At 39.8% G+C, this 15,148-nt stretch overlaps 1 protein-coding gene across 3 annotated transcripts; it reads left to right on the top strand.

The window, feature by feature from the left end:
* The first annotated feature begins 799 nt into the window (after window positions 1-799).
* Window positions 800-14,918, top strand: LOC121863514 (guanine nucleotide-binding protein subunit beta-5-like). 3 transcript variants are annotated; one of them, XM_042362194.1, is made up of 10 exons: window positions 800-942; window positions 4,366-4,705; window positions 7,713-7,849; window positions 8,701-8,819; window positions 10,229-10,355; window positions 11,167-11,310; window positions 11,559-11,699; window positions 12,078-12,174; window positions 12,805-12,971; window positions 13,314-14,918. In XM_042362194.1, the coding sequence occupies exons 2-10, from the start codon at window positions 4,585-4,587 to the stop codon at window positions 13,323-13,325; spliced, it is 1,065 nt and encodes a 354-aa protein (XP_042218128.1). In that variant the 5' UTR covers window positions 800-942; window positions 4,366-4,584; the 3' UTR covers window positions 13,326-14,918. The 3 variants fall into 3 exon arrangements, with proteins under 3 accessions (XP_042218128.1, XP_042218130.1, XP_042218129.1); XM_042362196.1 differs by lacking the exon at window positions 800-942 and adding an exon at window positions 1,180-1,197; XM_042362195.1 differs by lacking the exon at window positions 800-942 and adding an exon at window positions 3,652-3,749.
* Window positions 14,919-15,148: the final 230 nt, after the last annotated feature.

Genomic DNA, 15,148 nt, shown 5'->3' with positions numbered 1-15,148 from the left:
GAGAGCAAACTCAAAACGATGATACATGAATAAAATGATACAATAAAGAACATATTGACAGGTTCAGATATGTCAGGGCGTTTCGTGACTCTGAGTGTTTAGTCTCTGACGGACGACTTTAAAGAGATGCTCAGCAGGAAAAAATTCAGTATGGAAGTAAAACCGACGGAGGTTCATATCGATGATCTGGACATCCAACAATGTTGAATAAATTAATCTAAGCTATTACGAGCTGGACCCTGCAGAGAAACAAGTTATGAGGGGGTTCTCAAAGACCAGTGACAATATTAACAGTTAGGCATGGGGTGAGGAAGGCTATAAGTTGAACATGGACCAGTGATAATATCGAAAATGTTGCCTGTGATGGAATAGGTGGTGTGATGCCAACAATATTGGTTGAGGCAGGGGGTTGGTAATTTAGGGTGCTTGGTGCAGATGACGCAGGAGCAAGCTGAGGACAGCTGGTGAAGGAGTAAGTTCAGGACAGCTGGTGTAGGAGTAAGCTGAGGGCAGCTGGTGCAAGGGGCTGGCTGGGGAACAGCTGGTGCAGGGGCAGGCTGAAGGCAGCTGAAACAAGGGACAGGCTGAGGGGCAGGTGGTTCATGCTGTAGGCTGGGGACAACTGGTTCAGAGGGCAAATGGTTCAGAGGACAAATTGGGGGAAAGTGGTTCAGGGGGCAAAATGGGGCAAGTCGTTCATGCAGAAAGTGAGCTGGGAGGGAGCCCTGGGGCAGGGGCAGGTTGGGAGGCAGCTGGGGAGCCGAGGCGTTGGCAGCGCGCCGCTGAGAATTGATCTGCGCCGCCTGGGCAGTGAGAGGCCCCGCCTGGCGCAGTGGAAGACAGTACCGCGCGCCTCCCCTCACCATACGCCTTACAGCTCACCGCCGTTACCCATGATCCCTGCTACCCACTGACGGCACCTCGCACCCCTGTATAACATCTGTGAGTAAATAACAGCACCGGAGCGAGTGAAAAATAAATCAGTTAAAGCTAATATTCATTGGCTGTGATTTAATACGGAGAGGCCAAAGCAAGAAGGCCACCAAGCCTCTGCAGAAACCCAAACAAACTCCCAAATCTGTCATGCCAGGGGTGAGGTACAGGTGCATCACCCACCCACTGTGAGGATAAATTCCCCCACTGTAAGATGTGCGTTTGCTTGAATACTGACACACTGATGCACACACTGTCACTACTGTAAGGATCCATCAAGCTGAGACATAGGAATGTGTTAAATTTAATTTGATTCATCTTACATTGTATGTTTTCATGATCGTTAATTCCTTCCTTTTGCGATGCGTTATGTTGTGGTGCGAGTCACATTGTGTCCATTACTATAAGACACACACATACTTCCATACAGTAATAATCAATAGGTGAAACCAAGATGCAATATATGATATGCATATTTTTTCATATTTTTTAATGGTTTTTTGACCGATAACTGCATGGTATGAGAGATTACATGCAAATCTTCACCAGCTTTTTGAAAATAGCATTGACTGTAGACTCCACGGCGACATGAACAAGAGCCGTTTTATTTACTTTAAGATGTATCTGAACAGTTATTAACTTTTAAATGAGAAAAAAAATGAGTGACATTCCTTTCATGCAAACAACGATTGCAGAATTAATCCCCGAGTGTTATTAATTAGCCACTAATTATGGTAGTTTTGAAGTTTCCCCCCGTGCTCTTTATAATTACTTGTTTCCTTGGATTTTGAAGAAAATCTTTGTTATGATACTAGGAATGTAAATATGATGGCGGGACAGGGAAAGGTGAATTTTAATTGAATTAAGCTGAGTGCAAGTTGGTCATTGCTTTTACTCTGGTGCTACGGTCACAGTATCACGTAGCAGTTAAGATTTTAGCCGGAATGAACCAATGCTCGTTGGTTCAATAGTTTAGTAGTTCATTCTTGCTCGTATCATAATTCAGTGATAGTTGTATTTCTAATAGCCAAAGCGTGCCTTAATAAACTCCTACTTGCTGCTTCTAACGTAAATTTAGTAATTTTTTCCTAAATTCGTTACCAGATATACTGTACGTACGGTACTATACTATGTATCAAAACGCTTTAAAAAATAATTCATCGTTAAGGACACAATAGTAAAATTTAAAATTATAGTGATCATTATTTAATATCTCAAGTGTATCGTAATATACCGTGCGTATCATAATTTACCGAGTGTATTGTAATATACCGAGTACAGTAATATACCGAGTGTATTGCAATATACCGATTATTATATTATACCGAACGTATTGTAATATAACGAGAATATTGTAATAAATCGAGTGTATTGTCAACTAGAAAGATGAATTTATTTATAAAGAAATGAAATGCATTATAACATGACTATTTCCTTTTAGCTTCTTTTTTACGATTGGAAGTTCTGAAGTATAGTGAAAAGATAACAATATCACGTTTCCTTCCATCGCTGTAGGATGAAACGTTATCTTTGCAGGGATTCAATGTCTCTCTCTCTTTCCAGTAAATGAAATCGTACTCCGTACTTTTATTTTGTAACTGTAATCGTATTTTCTTGGAAGTGTTCATGGCGAAGAGCTAAAAAAATTACATTGGGCTCTCAATGTTCCTTAATTATCGGTATAACCGCAACAGTGTTACAGTAATAAGAATAACTGAATAACAGCAAATAAAAGGAATGTATGTATCTTTAGTCTTGATTCCCAACAACATGCATTATAGTGGGAAAATGTAAAAAAGAGAAATACCACTAGACGCAATTCTGTTCTCTTCAGGTACTAAACCACAATACTTGAAGACACACATGGAGGGAGAGTATTATTAGCAATACAGCAAGCTACTACTCCAAAGTGTGATAGTAGTGACTGGACTGGTCACACACAGCTTTAGACTGCCGTAATCTTAAGTAGGTATGAGCGCACCACGTCCCTAACCTAACGACGTAGCAGCTAACACATCAACATTAACCAAATATGCATTATAATGACCACTGAACCACCCATCAGTAAAAAAATACCACTATATATTTATAGAAGCATGAAAACGTTACATATTCAGTTTCCACATTCATCCTACGTCAATCCTTTGTCAAGCTCAAAGACTATAATAAGAATTTGGTCACGCTCTAGTAGCTGTGTCGGAGTTACGGAGTACATGTGCAGTACATGACATGAAGCATCTTATAAACTCATGTCATATTTGTCTTGAACCCAACGTGCATCTTTCAAAATGGAACAATACAGTGGACCAAACAATGATTGTTTTTGATATGTGGAAAAGTGGCATAAAAATCAATGTACATTACTGTAATTCTTTTTTTTTTCGCTACCGATTTTTTCTCATAGAAACGTTTATATAAGATTAACAACGTCACCAGAGCAATTTAAGTTTAGGATAAGAGTAACTTATCGTATTCCAACTTCCTGACAGAAGGTAAATTAATTAATCAAGTTAGGTTATGATACACAACATATAATATGCTGGTACACTATCATCATACTAAAGGTGGATAGCTCACCTGCTATCAAATCTCCTACTTTACTTTCCACTTCCTAACTTTACCTTCCTCCTACACCGTCTTCCATCTTCAGAGCAAACGGCTCTCTTCTCTCCATCTCATCATCATCAAACTAAAGATAACAAAACACACACACTGACGGGACGGAGGAGCCAGTGGCAGGAGACGACTGGTGACAGGAAACGCAGTAGATAATATGTCCTAACGTCTAACCACGCCCTCTATCTCTCTCACCATTAGTAAACATAAACCTGGTGTTTCGCGATAACTTTATGTTCTGGGGTGTCTTATGGTTGTGTGTACATTGTGGTGAACTAGTGTAATGATATGAGTTGTAGTGTAGTTCTCTGTACGCTGTAGACTGTAGTGTGATGATGATTAAGGTGTAAGCCCTGTAGGGTAATATCGCAATGTAAAAGTTGCTGTGTACTCTGGTAAAGTGTGCATTGATAGTGTTCAGTGTAGTGGGTATAAACACAGGTGGTGTGCAGTGTGGGGAAGATATTCAGGGCACTGGTGTGTATAATAGGGTTTGGAGTTTTTTTTACACCATCTTCGTCCATGTAACGGTGAGATGTAAGAGGTTACTACTCCACATTACAGGAAGCGGAGCGATAAGTGTGTTCGTGAAGTTATAATTATTATTATAGAGACAGTGATGTGTTGGGAGGTACTGTTATCAGTATGGGGGCATCACTTTCTCGTATTATTTTATATTGTCCGGAATTTCTGTACCCCCTTATCGATCCCAAACAAAGAGTGTGAGGGGAATAAAGAATATAGATTGATACACATATAGTTAATTTCATTAAAGAAAATTCAATAAAAACCTGAAAATAAAATACTTCTTTACAGGTATAACATGAGGAAATCAGCCTAAAGGTATGTGCGTTGCTAGAGCCTCGGTACCCTGAAGCCTAGTGCGGCCACCCCCGCACCCCCCAGCCTCACCCGCAGTCTCATCACCTTGCGTTGAACTACCTTCTCACGCCGGCCAGGACTCACTAAGCAGAAGACCCACCAAGTGGAGGTAGTATTTGGACGGGGATCGTGGGTCGTGACACCAGCGGAACCATGACTGACGGAGGGCTGAAGGTGGAGCAACCCATGGAGAGTGTGGAGGCACTGTCCAGGGAAGCTGAAGGACTTAAGGTGAAGTTGGAGGAAGAGCGGCAGAAACTCAACGATGTCCCACGTGAGTATTACCACCATGGGGGGTGGAACAGTGAAGGATCTGGGATATTTTTTATAGAGAGAGGGCAAGTGGGGTGTGAGCATTTATCAACCCAGCATAAAAGATAACACAAGAAACCAAACACACACAACCCAATGGGAGAATATGAAGGGTTAAGCGTTTTTCAGGGAGTGAGGGTAAAAGTTGTATGTACTAAATGAAATGTGAGTTAAATAAATTTTGAAAGGTATGAAATTACCAGGACACCCTCCCCCATTCCATTATCTATCTCTTAATCCCTTTTCCTTCTCCTCTCTCTCAATGTGTTAAGAAGCTGAGAGCAAAGGGGGTGAGGGGATGGGGGGGCCCATTCATAATCAATTGTCACTAATGAGCCCCAGGGTGTGGTGGTGCTAAGCAGTGGTGTGGAACTACCTAGTCAGCTCTAGGTGGCCCTCACCCTAGCCTGCCATCACCTTACCCTGTCATCACCCTAGCCTGCCATCACCGTACCATCATCACCCTAGCCTGCCATCACCGTACCATCACCCTAGCCTGCCATCACCACCCTGTCATCACCCAAGCCTGCCATCACCGTACCATCATCAGCCTAGCCTGCCATCACCCGTACCATCATCACCCTAGCCTGCCGTCACCTTACCCTGTCATTACTCTAGCCTGCCACCACCTTACCCTGTCATCACCCTACCTGTCATCACCCTAACCTGTCATCACCCTAGCCTGCCATCACCGTACCCTGTCATCATCCTAGCCTGCCATCACCCTAGGCTGTCATCACCCTAGCCTGTCATCACCTAAATCTCATCACCCTACCTTGTCATCACCCTAGCCTGCCATCACCTAAGCCTGGCATCACCCTCGGCTGCCATCACCCTAGCCCGCCGTCACCCTAACCTGTCATCACCCGAGCCTGTCATCACCCAAGCCCGCCGTCACCCTAGCTCGCCGCCACCCTAGCCTGTCATCACCCTAGCCCGCCGTCACCCTAGCTTGTCATCACCTTAATCTATCACCACCCTATCCTACCATCATTTCACCAGAAGATAGGACAAAGCTTCCCAAACAAAAACTCGCCTAACTGAACTCTAACCAGTGAGTTTTTGTCCGTGCACCGTATAGGATGGTGAGGTAAACCAACTTCATACCATGGACAGAATGACGGTAACTAAAGGGAAAATGTGTGTTTCTTAATTCTGATCGTACAGTGAACATATAGATATGTTTATATTGGTACAGACGAACATACACAACCATAAAGAATTATACAAAAAGTCAACGAATAAATGAAATAATACGGTTTAAAGAGCATAAGTCGAGAAGTGTGTTTACTTGTACCCAGCTGGCGCAGTAAACACCAGTGGCGTCACAGCTAGTCAAGTATAAACCGGTTCCCCGGTTGTCACATATAGTATATAACAGCTTACTACCAGTCTTTAAACTGTGTATATATTGACAGGCCTTGTACCGCCTGATGGATGCAGTTGTTTTAACTGTACATGTATTCTGATGGTCTCAATTTTGCAATATTTTCATTGTGCTTATTAATCAGGAAACAGATAATGATATTAAGCGCTAGGTCTCACTTAATCAACACACATTTAACAAGATTGAAAGTCGAGCAGCACTGTTGGTTCACCTTGAAACACTTAAACTGCACAGTTGTGTTCATGTAAATTAAATCCCTAGGACATTCCTCTCGAGGGGACCTCTCCCAGGCTTTTTTAGGACAGCTACATTGGATGTTTACTGCACTTCAATGTTAAATTTGGTTGAGTGCATTAGAGTAGCAATATATTGATGATTGTGAAAAAATATATATATATACAGTATATATGCAAGTAAATCACTGTAGTTGCGCGTGATCCAGGTATATGCTTGTGGTTATCAGCACACACACACACACACACACACACATATATATTCTTAATTTTGGTCTCGGCTGCTCAGGTCTCAGTTTCGGTACATCTTTGGTCTCGATTTTTTGCCCGAGACCAATAATTTATTCATTAATATTCAGGTGTGTTGGAAGGGATTGTTGAACTGCTTAGGTTTAGGTTCAGGTAGGGGGAGTTACCTCACCACAGGTCACTACCTGAGTCTAGGAAATGTTGACCATCATGTAAGTCAGTCTTTTTTCTTTTTTTCTTTTTTTTATGCAAGGTGACCTAGGTGTCTGACTCCATGTATAATTTATGTGACCGCACATGATTATTGACTCACGCTGAATTTGTGATTCAGTATACTTTATTACCCAACGCCACTTTTAACACTTATGGGGCCCTGGACAAACCTCTACTGGTGGCCTGGGTGCCTTCCACTACTGCACACCCCCCCCCCAAGGACTGACCCTGACCTGGCCTATGATACTATGTTGTTGTATCAGTGCTGATAACTCTGACAGGTTAGATAGGCATGTTGCGTCGGTCTCTGATGACCTGACCATGTCACACCACACAAACAAGCCCCTGAGCCCCCAGACAAAGATGTCATTACTCGTATCATGAAACTGAAAATAAAAATACAATCATTTGGTAGCTGGTACACATTTGCCCATGCTGTATTAGTTGATAAATATTTCCATCCTCTGTAGATTTCAACCACTAAAATATTATGAAACACCTGAAGATTAGACTCCCCACCTTATTTCATGTGATAATTAAACATTTCAATGCTAAGCAAACAAATATAACATGAACAAACCTACAGTAACTCCCCAAGGTAGCATTTGGGTATCTAATCTGCTGAGGATCAAAATAAATTACTTGTACAAACCGAGACTCAATTTTTTTCACTAAGATTTATCTTAAAATCTCGATGAATGCACAGGCTAATAAATAAATGATAAATTTGCGATTGACCTCTATCTCATCCTTGGTTTTGACTTCTAGGAACCTCTGTCTCAGAAGGAAGGTCTCAAGGCTTCGTACTCACTCTTAGTGGTCTCGACTATATTACTGCTATCCATCTATCTGATCACTTTAGATTAACAGGAAAGCTTCGCCCACAGTGACGACAGTGGCAGCGCGGCTGGAGAACCTGCAGCAACTCAACATAAAGCCTCGACGTGTGCTGAAGGGCCACCAGGGCAAGGTACTTTGTTCCGACTGGTGCAACGACAAGCGCCACCTCGTGTCCTCCTCCCAGGTGAGTGTTACTCATATGAAAGAGAGAGAGAATCTCCCTACCTATTGCTGAATTTCGTACCAGTGAAGCACTTTTTCACAGAACTATATAAGGCTAGTCCCAGTAACTTACATTATATATTCCTCCATCAACATGAAGGAACACAACTTCGAGTTTGCCAATATGCCATTCAGGACAAAAATAAGGAAATACTTCTTCACACAGAGAGTGGTATACCTATGGAACAGTGTACCAGGTCAAACTGTCTCAAGACTGTCAAGACCAATAGAAGGATTGTACTGGCCTTCTTCCCTCAGCATGGCCACTTCTAATTTGGGTAGCCATTAGGTTAAGAGGTTAAATATTATCGTGCCAACTTTGAACAAGTGACATGACTTCTTAATGACTCCTGCAGTTGAAACACCAAAAAGCTTATACTGTATAGGCAGGAATTGTAATATCAAATTATCATTTTTTTTTATACCTGTACTAAAATAACAGAACCAGGTGTGCAGGGAATTTAGTGTGACATAGCCATTGTAATCATATAATAACTGTTCAGGATTACATCATATTTGTAGGTTAGGTTTGGAGTTATGTGTCACAATGACTAAATAGGAGTGTTGGCTTATCAGTGTGTGCGTGTAAAAGTTAATGAGATACTGTGTGTGTTTAAGTTAATGACATACTGTGTTTGTGTAACATTTAATGAGGTGTTGTGTTTGTGTAATGGTTAATGAGGGTTTGTTTGTGTAGCAGTTAATTAGGTGTTGTGTTTGTACAGCAAGTAATGAGGTGTTGTGTTTGTGAAACCGTTAATGAAGTATTTTGTTGTTTGTGCAGCAGATGATGAAAGGATGTGTTTGTTGCAGGATGGGAAGATGATCATCTGGGATGCCTTCACCACCAACAAGGAACATGCTGTCACCATGCCCACCACCTGGGTCATGGCTTGCGCTTACTCCCCCACCGGTTCCATGGTCGCCTGCGGGTACTGATCCAATTCCTGGTTCACAACTACATACCTATACCTCATTTTGAACAAATCTTTCTCTCACCCAACTTTTTTTTTACCTCATTGTAATCATCAAACAAACATGATGGTAGTGTGCTTACCTTTCACTGCACCACATGTTCAATTCCCTGGTTGAATGTGATAAGGGCGTTATTCAGCGACCTTACCAAACTGTACAGGTGTTCCCCCTGGTACTCCGGTTTCTCCCTGAATTAACACCGAAGAACGGACCGACCACCTGAATGGCTAGTAAGCTGATAACCGGTGTTAATGATAAATTAAAAATTAAGAAATAAAAATTTTTCTTTCTCACAGTACAGTACTCACCATTGTTCATATATAAAGTACAATAATATATACATGTATTTCAGTATTTAGGAGAACAGTGAAAGTTTACAAACATTTACTAACAATGTTGTCTTTAGTAAATTTGTAATGAGTAGAATTAATCCAAGAAGACTCAACACAGTAATAGCATATGATGGATTGAGAGAATATACAATATGCACTAACCTCGTACAGTACAATACTGTATACAGTACGATGAACATCATCGCAGAACACATCTGTTTCAGCAGTTAAGAGTGAACGAATGACATCAAAGGATGGTAGCGTTAGTTTCCTTTTGATTTTAGCCACCCTGCATTATACATAGTGGGAAAAGGCTTTAAAGGGTGTAATATGGTAACATGCAAGATGTTATAAAATTCAATATAAGAAAAGTTATCACCATCCTTGAGTTACCTTTACATTAATGGTGTTTGTTCACAGTAAGAGCTCCCTTTTCCTGACAGCTTAGCCTTATGTAATATTACCCCAACCTCTACATTTTGAATATAAAATTTTTTTTAGCAATAAATAACAGATTTTGAAGACGTTATTATAAGTTGGTTTCATCATCGTTATCACCATTTTATGGCTATTTTCCATCCTTGCGTGGATATGCCCAGTACATTACTTGGCAACGGTGCGTAACAGAGACGTGACTGACCGCCCAAGCGGCTAAACGAGCTAATCAGTGGCGAAGAGGATAAAAGTAATAAAAGTAAAAGTAGTAATGATGGCATGGTTTGCCTAGTGTAAATTAACCAGCCACTAGTTGTTTGCACTCAGCAACAGGGAAACTTGTGGAAAGGATGGGGTAAGATATACAGGAAGGCTCAAGAAAATTTTAATTTTCAAAGCAAATTCTATCAACTTATTTAAGAAGCAACTAAACTGTCTACACTTGCAGAAGGCTTACATTGTATGTACGCTATACGAGGAAGGTATATTGGATCTAAGAAGTAATTACTGTGTTTATAAATAACTCCCAGAGGTGAATAAAAGAAGACAAGTAGTCTTGCAACATCAACTTACCTCCCTATTTTCAATTGGGTCACCAGGGGCCTCGACAACAAGGTGACAGTGTATCCTCTCAGTTTCGATGAAGATGTCACTCAGAAGAAGAAGGCTGTCGGAACCCACACCTCCTACATGTCCTGCTGCACCTTCCCCTATTCTGATCAGCAGGTAAGTTCTATCTTCTTGAACCCTTTCTGATTTGACCAAGAGGTGAGTCAAACCCTTTCTTGATGAACAGCTGATGAATCAGGATCTCCCTTGTTGCATTTTTCCCAATGCCAATTGGTGAGTCAGGGAGAAACCTTTTAAATTGTTTTTTTTTTCAGATTTGCAAGTAAAGTGGAACATTTAGTACTTTTTTTAGATCTAGTTTTAACTGATAGTAAATACAGTACTGTACAGTGATATCCTCATTAGCTGCAATAATTAGTGCAGAGCTCTTCAAGGAACTGAAACAAAATTCAGTTCTCATACCCGTAATATATCGCACATCCCCAGAATTTTTCGAGGTACTGGGGTAAATTTTCTGAGTTTAACTAAGCATCTTGCATGGACAGACACTACTGCACATCCCCGGAATGTTTCCAGGTGCTGGAGGAATTTTTTCAAGAGTCTAAATTATGCATCTCCCACAGACAGACAGAGATGTATTTATTTATGCAAACACCACTGTAAACATACAATAATGTACAGCTACTCCTCGACTTACGACCACCCGGACAAACGACCGCCTCAGTTGTACCAAAATTTTGTCAATTTACGTATTTTCAAGTTGTAAAATTGTTCCCATTCTCGGAGTGGAGATTGTTTTCCCAGAAAGCTCAAAATCCTTTCCGGCTATTATAGAGTTTCGGGGATCGGGGATTCTGGCTATTGGGAAGATAACTGACAGTACTGTATTAACTCAAATTTAATCTCATTATTGGGTAGAGGGAATGGAGATTCAAATATTGTATCCATGGCATTTTGTGACCCACAGATCCTGACTGGTTCTGGGGACTCAACTTGTGCATTATGGGATGTGGAGTCAGGGATGATGCTTCAGAGCTTCCATGGCCACCAGGGTGATGTGATGGCCCTTGACCTGGCCCCATCAGAGACTGGCAACACCTTCGTCTCTGGTGTCAGTACCATCACCACTACTCTTACGTCCTCGTAATCTTCTTTATTCAAATTATTATTGTGATTATTATTATTGAAGTACAGGTACCTGTACAATAGTTGCTCCTCTAGCTCTTCTTGATAGTGGCCAACAGTGTTACAAGGAGCCTTTAATGTGTTTTAATTGCTTCCAGGAGTGCAAAAACATACATGTAAAGTATGCGAATGTGATGAATAGCCTACTGTATAAATTATTCTTGATGTCATCAGGGGTGTGACAAGATGGCCCTGATCTGGGACATGCGTACAGGCCAGTGTGTGCAGAATTTTGAGGGCCATGAATCAGATATCAATACAGTCAAGTTCTACCCTTCGGGAGATGCTATTGCCACAGGCTCTGATGATGCAACAGTAAGTACACTTGTCACCTTGTGAATAATTTCAGATGAGCTGTGTGTGACTACACTACAGTACTGTATACCTGAAGTGTAGATATACAGTACTGTGTAAACAAATTACTGTGTGTATACAAATATTTTACCTGTAATTTTACGAAGAAGCTATACACTATATTTGCATAACTTGCTACATGTATGAACAAGCTACTTGTATGAGTAAACTACAGTACATACTCGTATATGTTTGAATACGTTGCATGGACAAATAAACTACAAGTAGACATATATTTGTGTTGCATCAAAGAAAGTGAGAGTGCCAGCACGAACATCCATCTCTTTACTATATCTTATGTCCTGTTAACTCCACTACAAAGTTGTTTCCTATTGACAGTGTCGACTGTTTGACCTGCGTGCTGATCGAGAGATTGCTGTCTACACCAAAGAGAGCATCATTTTTGGTGTAAATTCTGTTGACTTCTCTGTCAGTGGTGAGTAAAAATAATTTTTTTAAGGCTTTCCCCCTTTTTAAATTACCAATAATTAATAACTCATTATTTATGGCAAAGTTTGAAATGCATATGTTAGTGCTTGGCCACAAAGTTAGGAGGAGTAAGGATAAATGGATGGCTGAGCTGAATTGTGCATCTATATGTTTATTTTGTTACTTTTTATTATTCTTTTGAGTGTGTTACTGTATTAATAATGGAGTTTGTTGTAAATGACAATGCTGTATACCTAGACAGTGCAGGTATATCAATAGCAAACTGTAAGGCATTTTGACTCCCGGTAAGTGGAATGAGACGTATCAGCAAATGATTTTGAGGGGAGGTGAGGGATAGTATAATGGCTGTCAATCATAAGAGGAAGTGGCAGTGAGAAACAATACATCAACAGTGACATGAGGGGCAGTAAGGTACCTGTACACCAAATTTTCGTATGTTATGTTAATATTTTTACGTAATTTTGTTTTAGTGTTATGTTAAGGTATAATGTGAGCATGATATGTGTACGAATTGTGTGTTGTGTTGACGCTTTAATAAATTATTCATATATAAGGTAATAAAGTTTAATGCTTATGTTTAAATGTAATATACTTATGTGTTTTATTTACAATACAGGACGGCTACTGTTTGCGGGCTACAATGACTATACTGTCAATGTTTGGGACACTCTAAAATGCCATCGTTTGACCATCCTTTATGGACATGAGAACAGAGTCTCCTGCCTTAAGATGTCCCCAGATGGTACCTCCATATCTACAGGATCCTGGGACTTCACACTCAGGGTAATTATATCCAGCTTCTTATTCACTGTAATACGGTACATCTTCATACTTGTATTAATACTGATAATCTTTATATTCAAGATGACACTGTCCAACTTAACACTCAACATACTAAAACTCTGTCTTAAATTTTGTTATGGGTGCCAAACTCACTATATTTTCAAACCAAAAATCTTACTACCTGTAGTAATAAAGACTTTTAGATGCGAGAGGATCCCAGTATCTTAGTTGTAGATTACCGCAAACATGAATGAAAACACCGAGTGAACTCATGGCCATATTTTTGCCATACAGGTTTTATATTCTTAAATAAAACTTATTTACAATTATTTGTATTACCAGATATGGGCATAAATCCAGCAGTCGATCAGCAGAAAAATGGGAGGCGTTTCATTACTGCAGAGCCATGACAGATGCAATTACCAACAAACCTAGAATTTACCCAGGCAATGTCACTTAGCATTATCCAGCTAAGAGTTTATCAGAAAAGCATCATGTATCAGCATCCAACTAAGAGTTTACCATGAGGACAACACCTAGCAGTAGCCAGCTTAAGTGTTTACCAGGAGAGCAACACCTAGCAGTAGCCAACTAAGAGTTTAGCAGAACAGCATCTAGCCATACAGGGTGAGTGATGTGGACCAAGAATATGAATACTTGCTGACAACTCTAATCTTTTTATCATAAAGCAAGACATTAGTACTCCACTATAATACATTGTATGGTAGTAAAAGCAGAAATAATGTCACTATAATTGACAATAAAGTAAAACTTTATCATTTTATCGTGTAGCTGATAATACGGTAGTCCTTTTGTTATATGATCATACTTATAACATATAACATAAGACTCAAGGGTCAGATTGAACTTTCCTCAGCAGGAATTAGAAAGTAACAGGCCTTTGACTTAGTGGAGTTTGTATAGTAATCCACATTTGTTTATTCTTTGTACCAAGATCCATTACTCAACCTTCGCCATTTTTGCACACACCACATAGGGTAATTATCAAGATACATAGTGAGGAAAAAAAAAGAACTATAAATTCCTTTCTGTCAGTGTAGGAGTGAGTACTGTACTGTATTCCATTTTTGTTTTCTTTAAGGGACCAAGAGGCACTGACTGTGTCCTAACTTTAATGCCAATAATTTGTACTGCAGTAAACCACTTCCATTACATCCTGTCATCTTCTGAGACATACAGGGTACACCCAAAAAAAATATAAAATCAACAGAAACACAAACAGTATTGTCAAAGGTCTAGAAGAGTGTAAAGATAGATACTGTAGTTATATACAATAATCCGTGTTGATGTTTTAGTCACAAACACATCTTGACAGAAGAGTGTTCAGCTGTCATATTATAATTCACTCCTATCCCATTGATGTGTTTTGTCACCCATATCCTATTGAGACATGTACTGCTGGCTTGTAAGATTTAGATTGCTCTGAACATTACCATTCATTAATATTACTTAAGAGCAATTGTGTCTTTTAGTGGTATATTGTCAAAATATTAATGTAATAGTGGCAGAACAATAGCAGGATACCTGTACCTGAAGATGCTGATAAACATAAGCAAACTTATTTACTTTACTCTTGATTTTGGTCAGTTTAATTAACTCCTGTGTGAGAAATATTCAGAATAAGTGCGTAACTTGGATATAGCTGGGTTATAGTATGTTACCAGGGTACCACAAGCTTTGAAACTACTGTACTGTACTGTACTGTAGTCTTAAATATATTATGATATTTTGGGGAAATTATAATGATACATATTATAAATTAAAAAATATTAGATAATTAGATGTGCATATGTGCACACCCATGTACAAACAAAATACTGTACTTGCATTACATAAATGCATACATGTCCAAACACTCATACACATAGTACATACAATATATAAAAATTACTTAATAAAAATATGTAAATATATGTATGTTGATCAGACTAAGTTTTGTTACCCTTTACTGATATGAAGGCACTGTGGAGGGTAGGATAGGTAAGTGGCAGTTGTCAGAAGCCCCCACAAAATATTCAGCAAAACAAAGCATGGGAAATTTAAACTGAGCCAACAAGAAATATATACTGCAACAGTTGTGGGATATGTCCAGAAGAGTGTGATCCTCCATCCCACAACTGTTGCAGGATAAGAAATGAAAGATTGATCCTGAAAAC

This window comes from Homarus americanus, unplaced genomic scaffold (genome assembly GCF_018991925.1).
Source record: "Homarus americanus isolate GMGI-L3 unplaced genomic scaffold, GMGI_Hamer_2.0 scaffold41366, whole genome shotgun sequence".
Taxonomy (NCBI): Eukaryota; Metazoa; Arthropoda; class Malacostraca; order Decapoda; family Nephropidae; genus Homarus; species Homarus americanus.
Note: the sequence above shows the minus strand (reverse complement) of the source record. Positions and strands in the feature narration are given on the sequence as shown.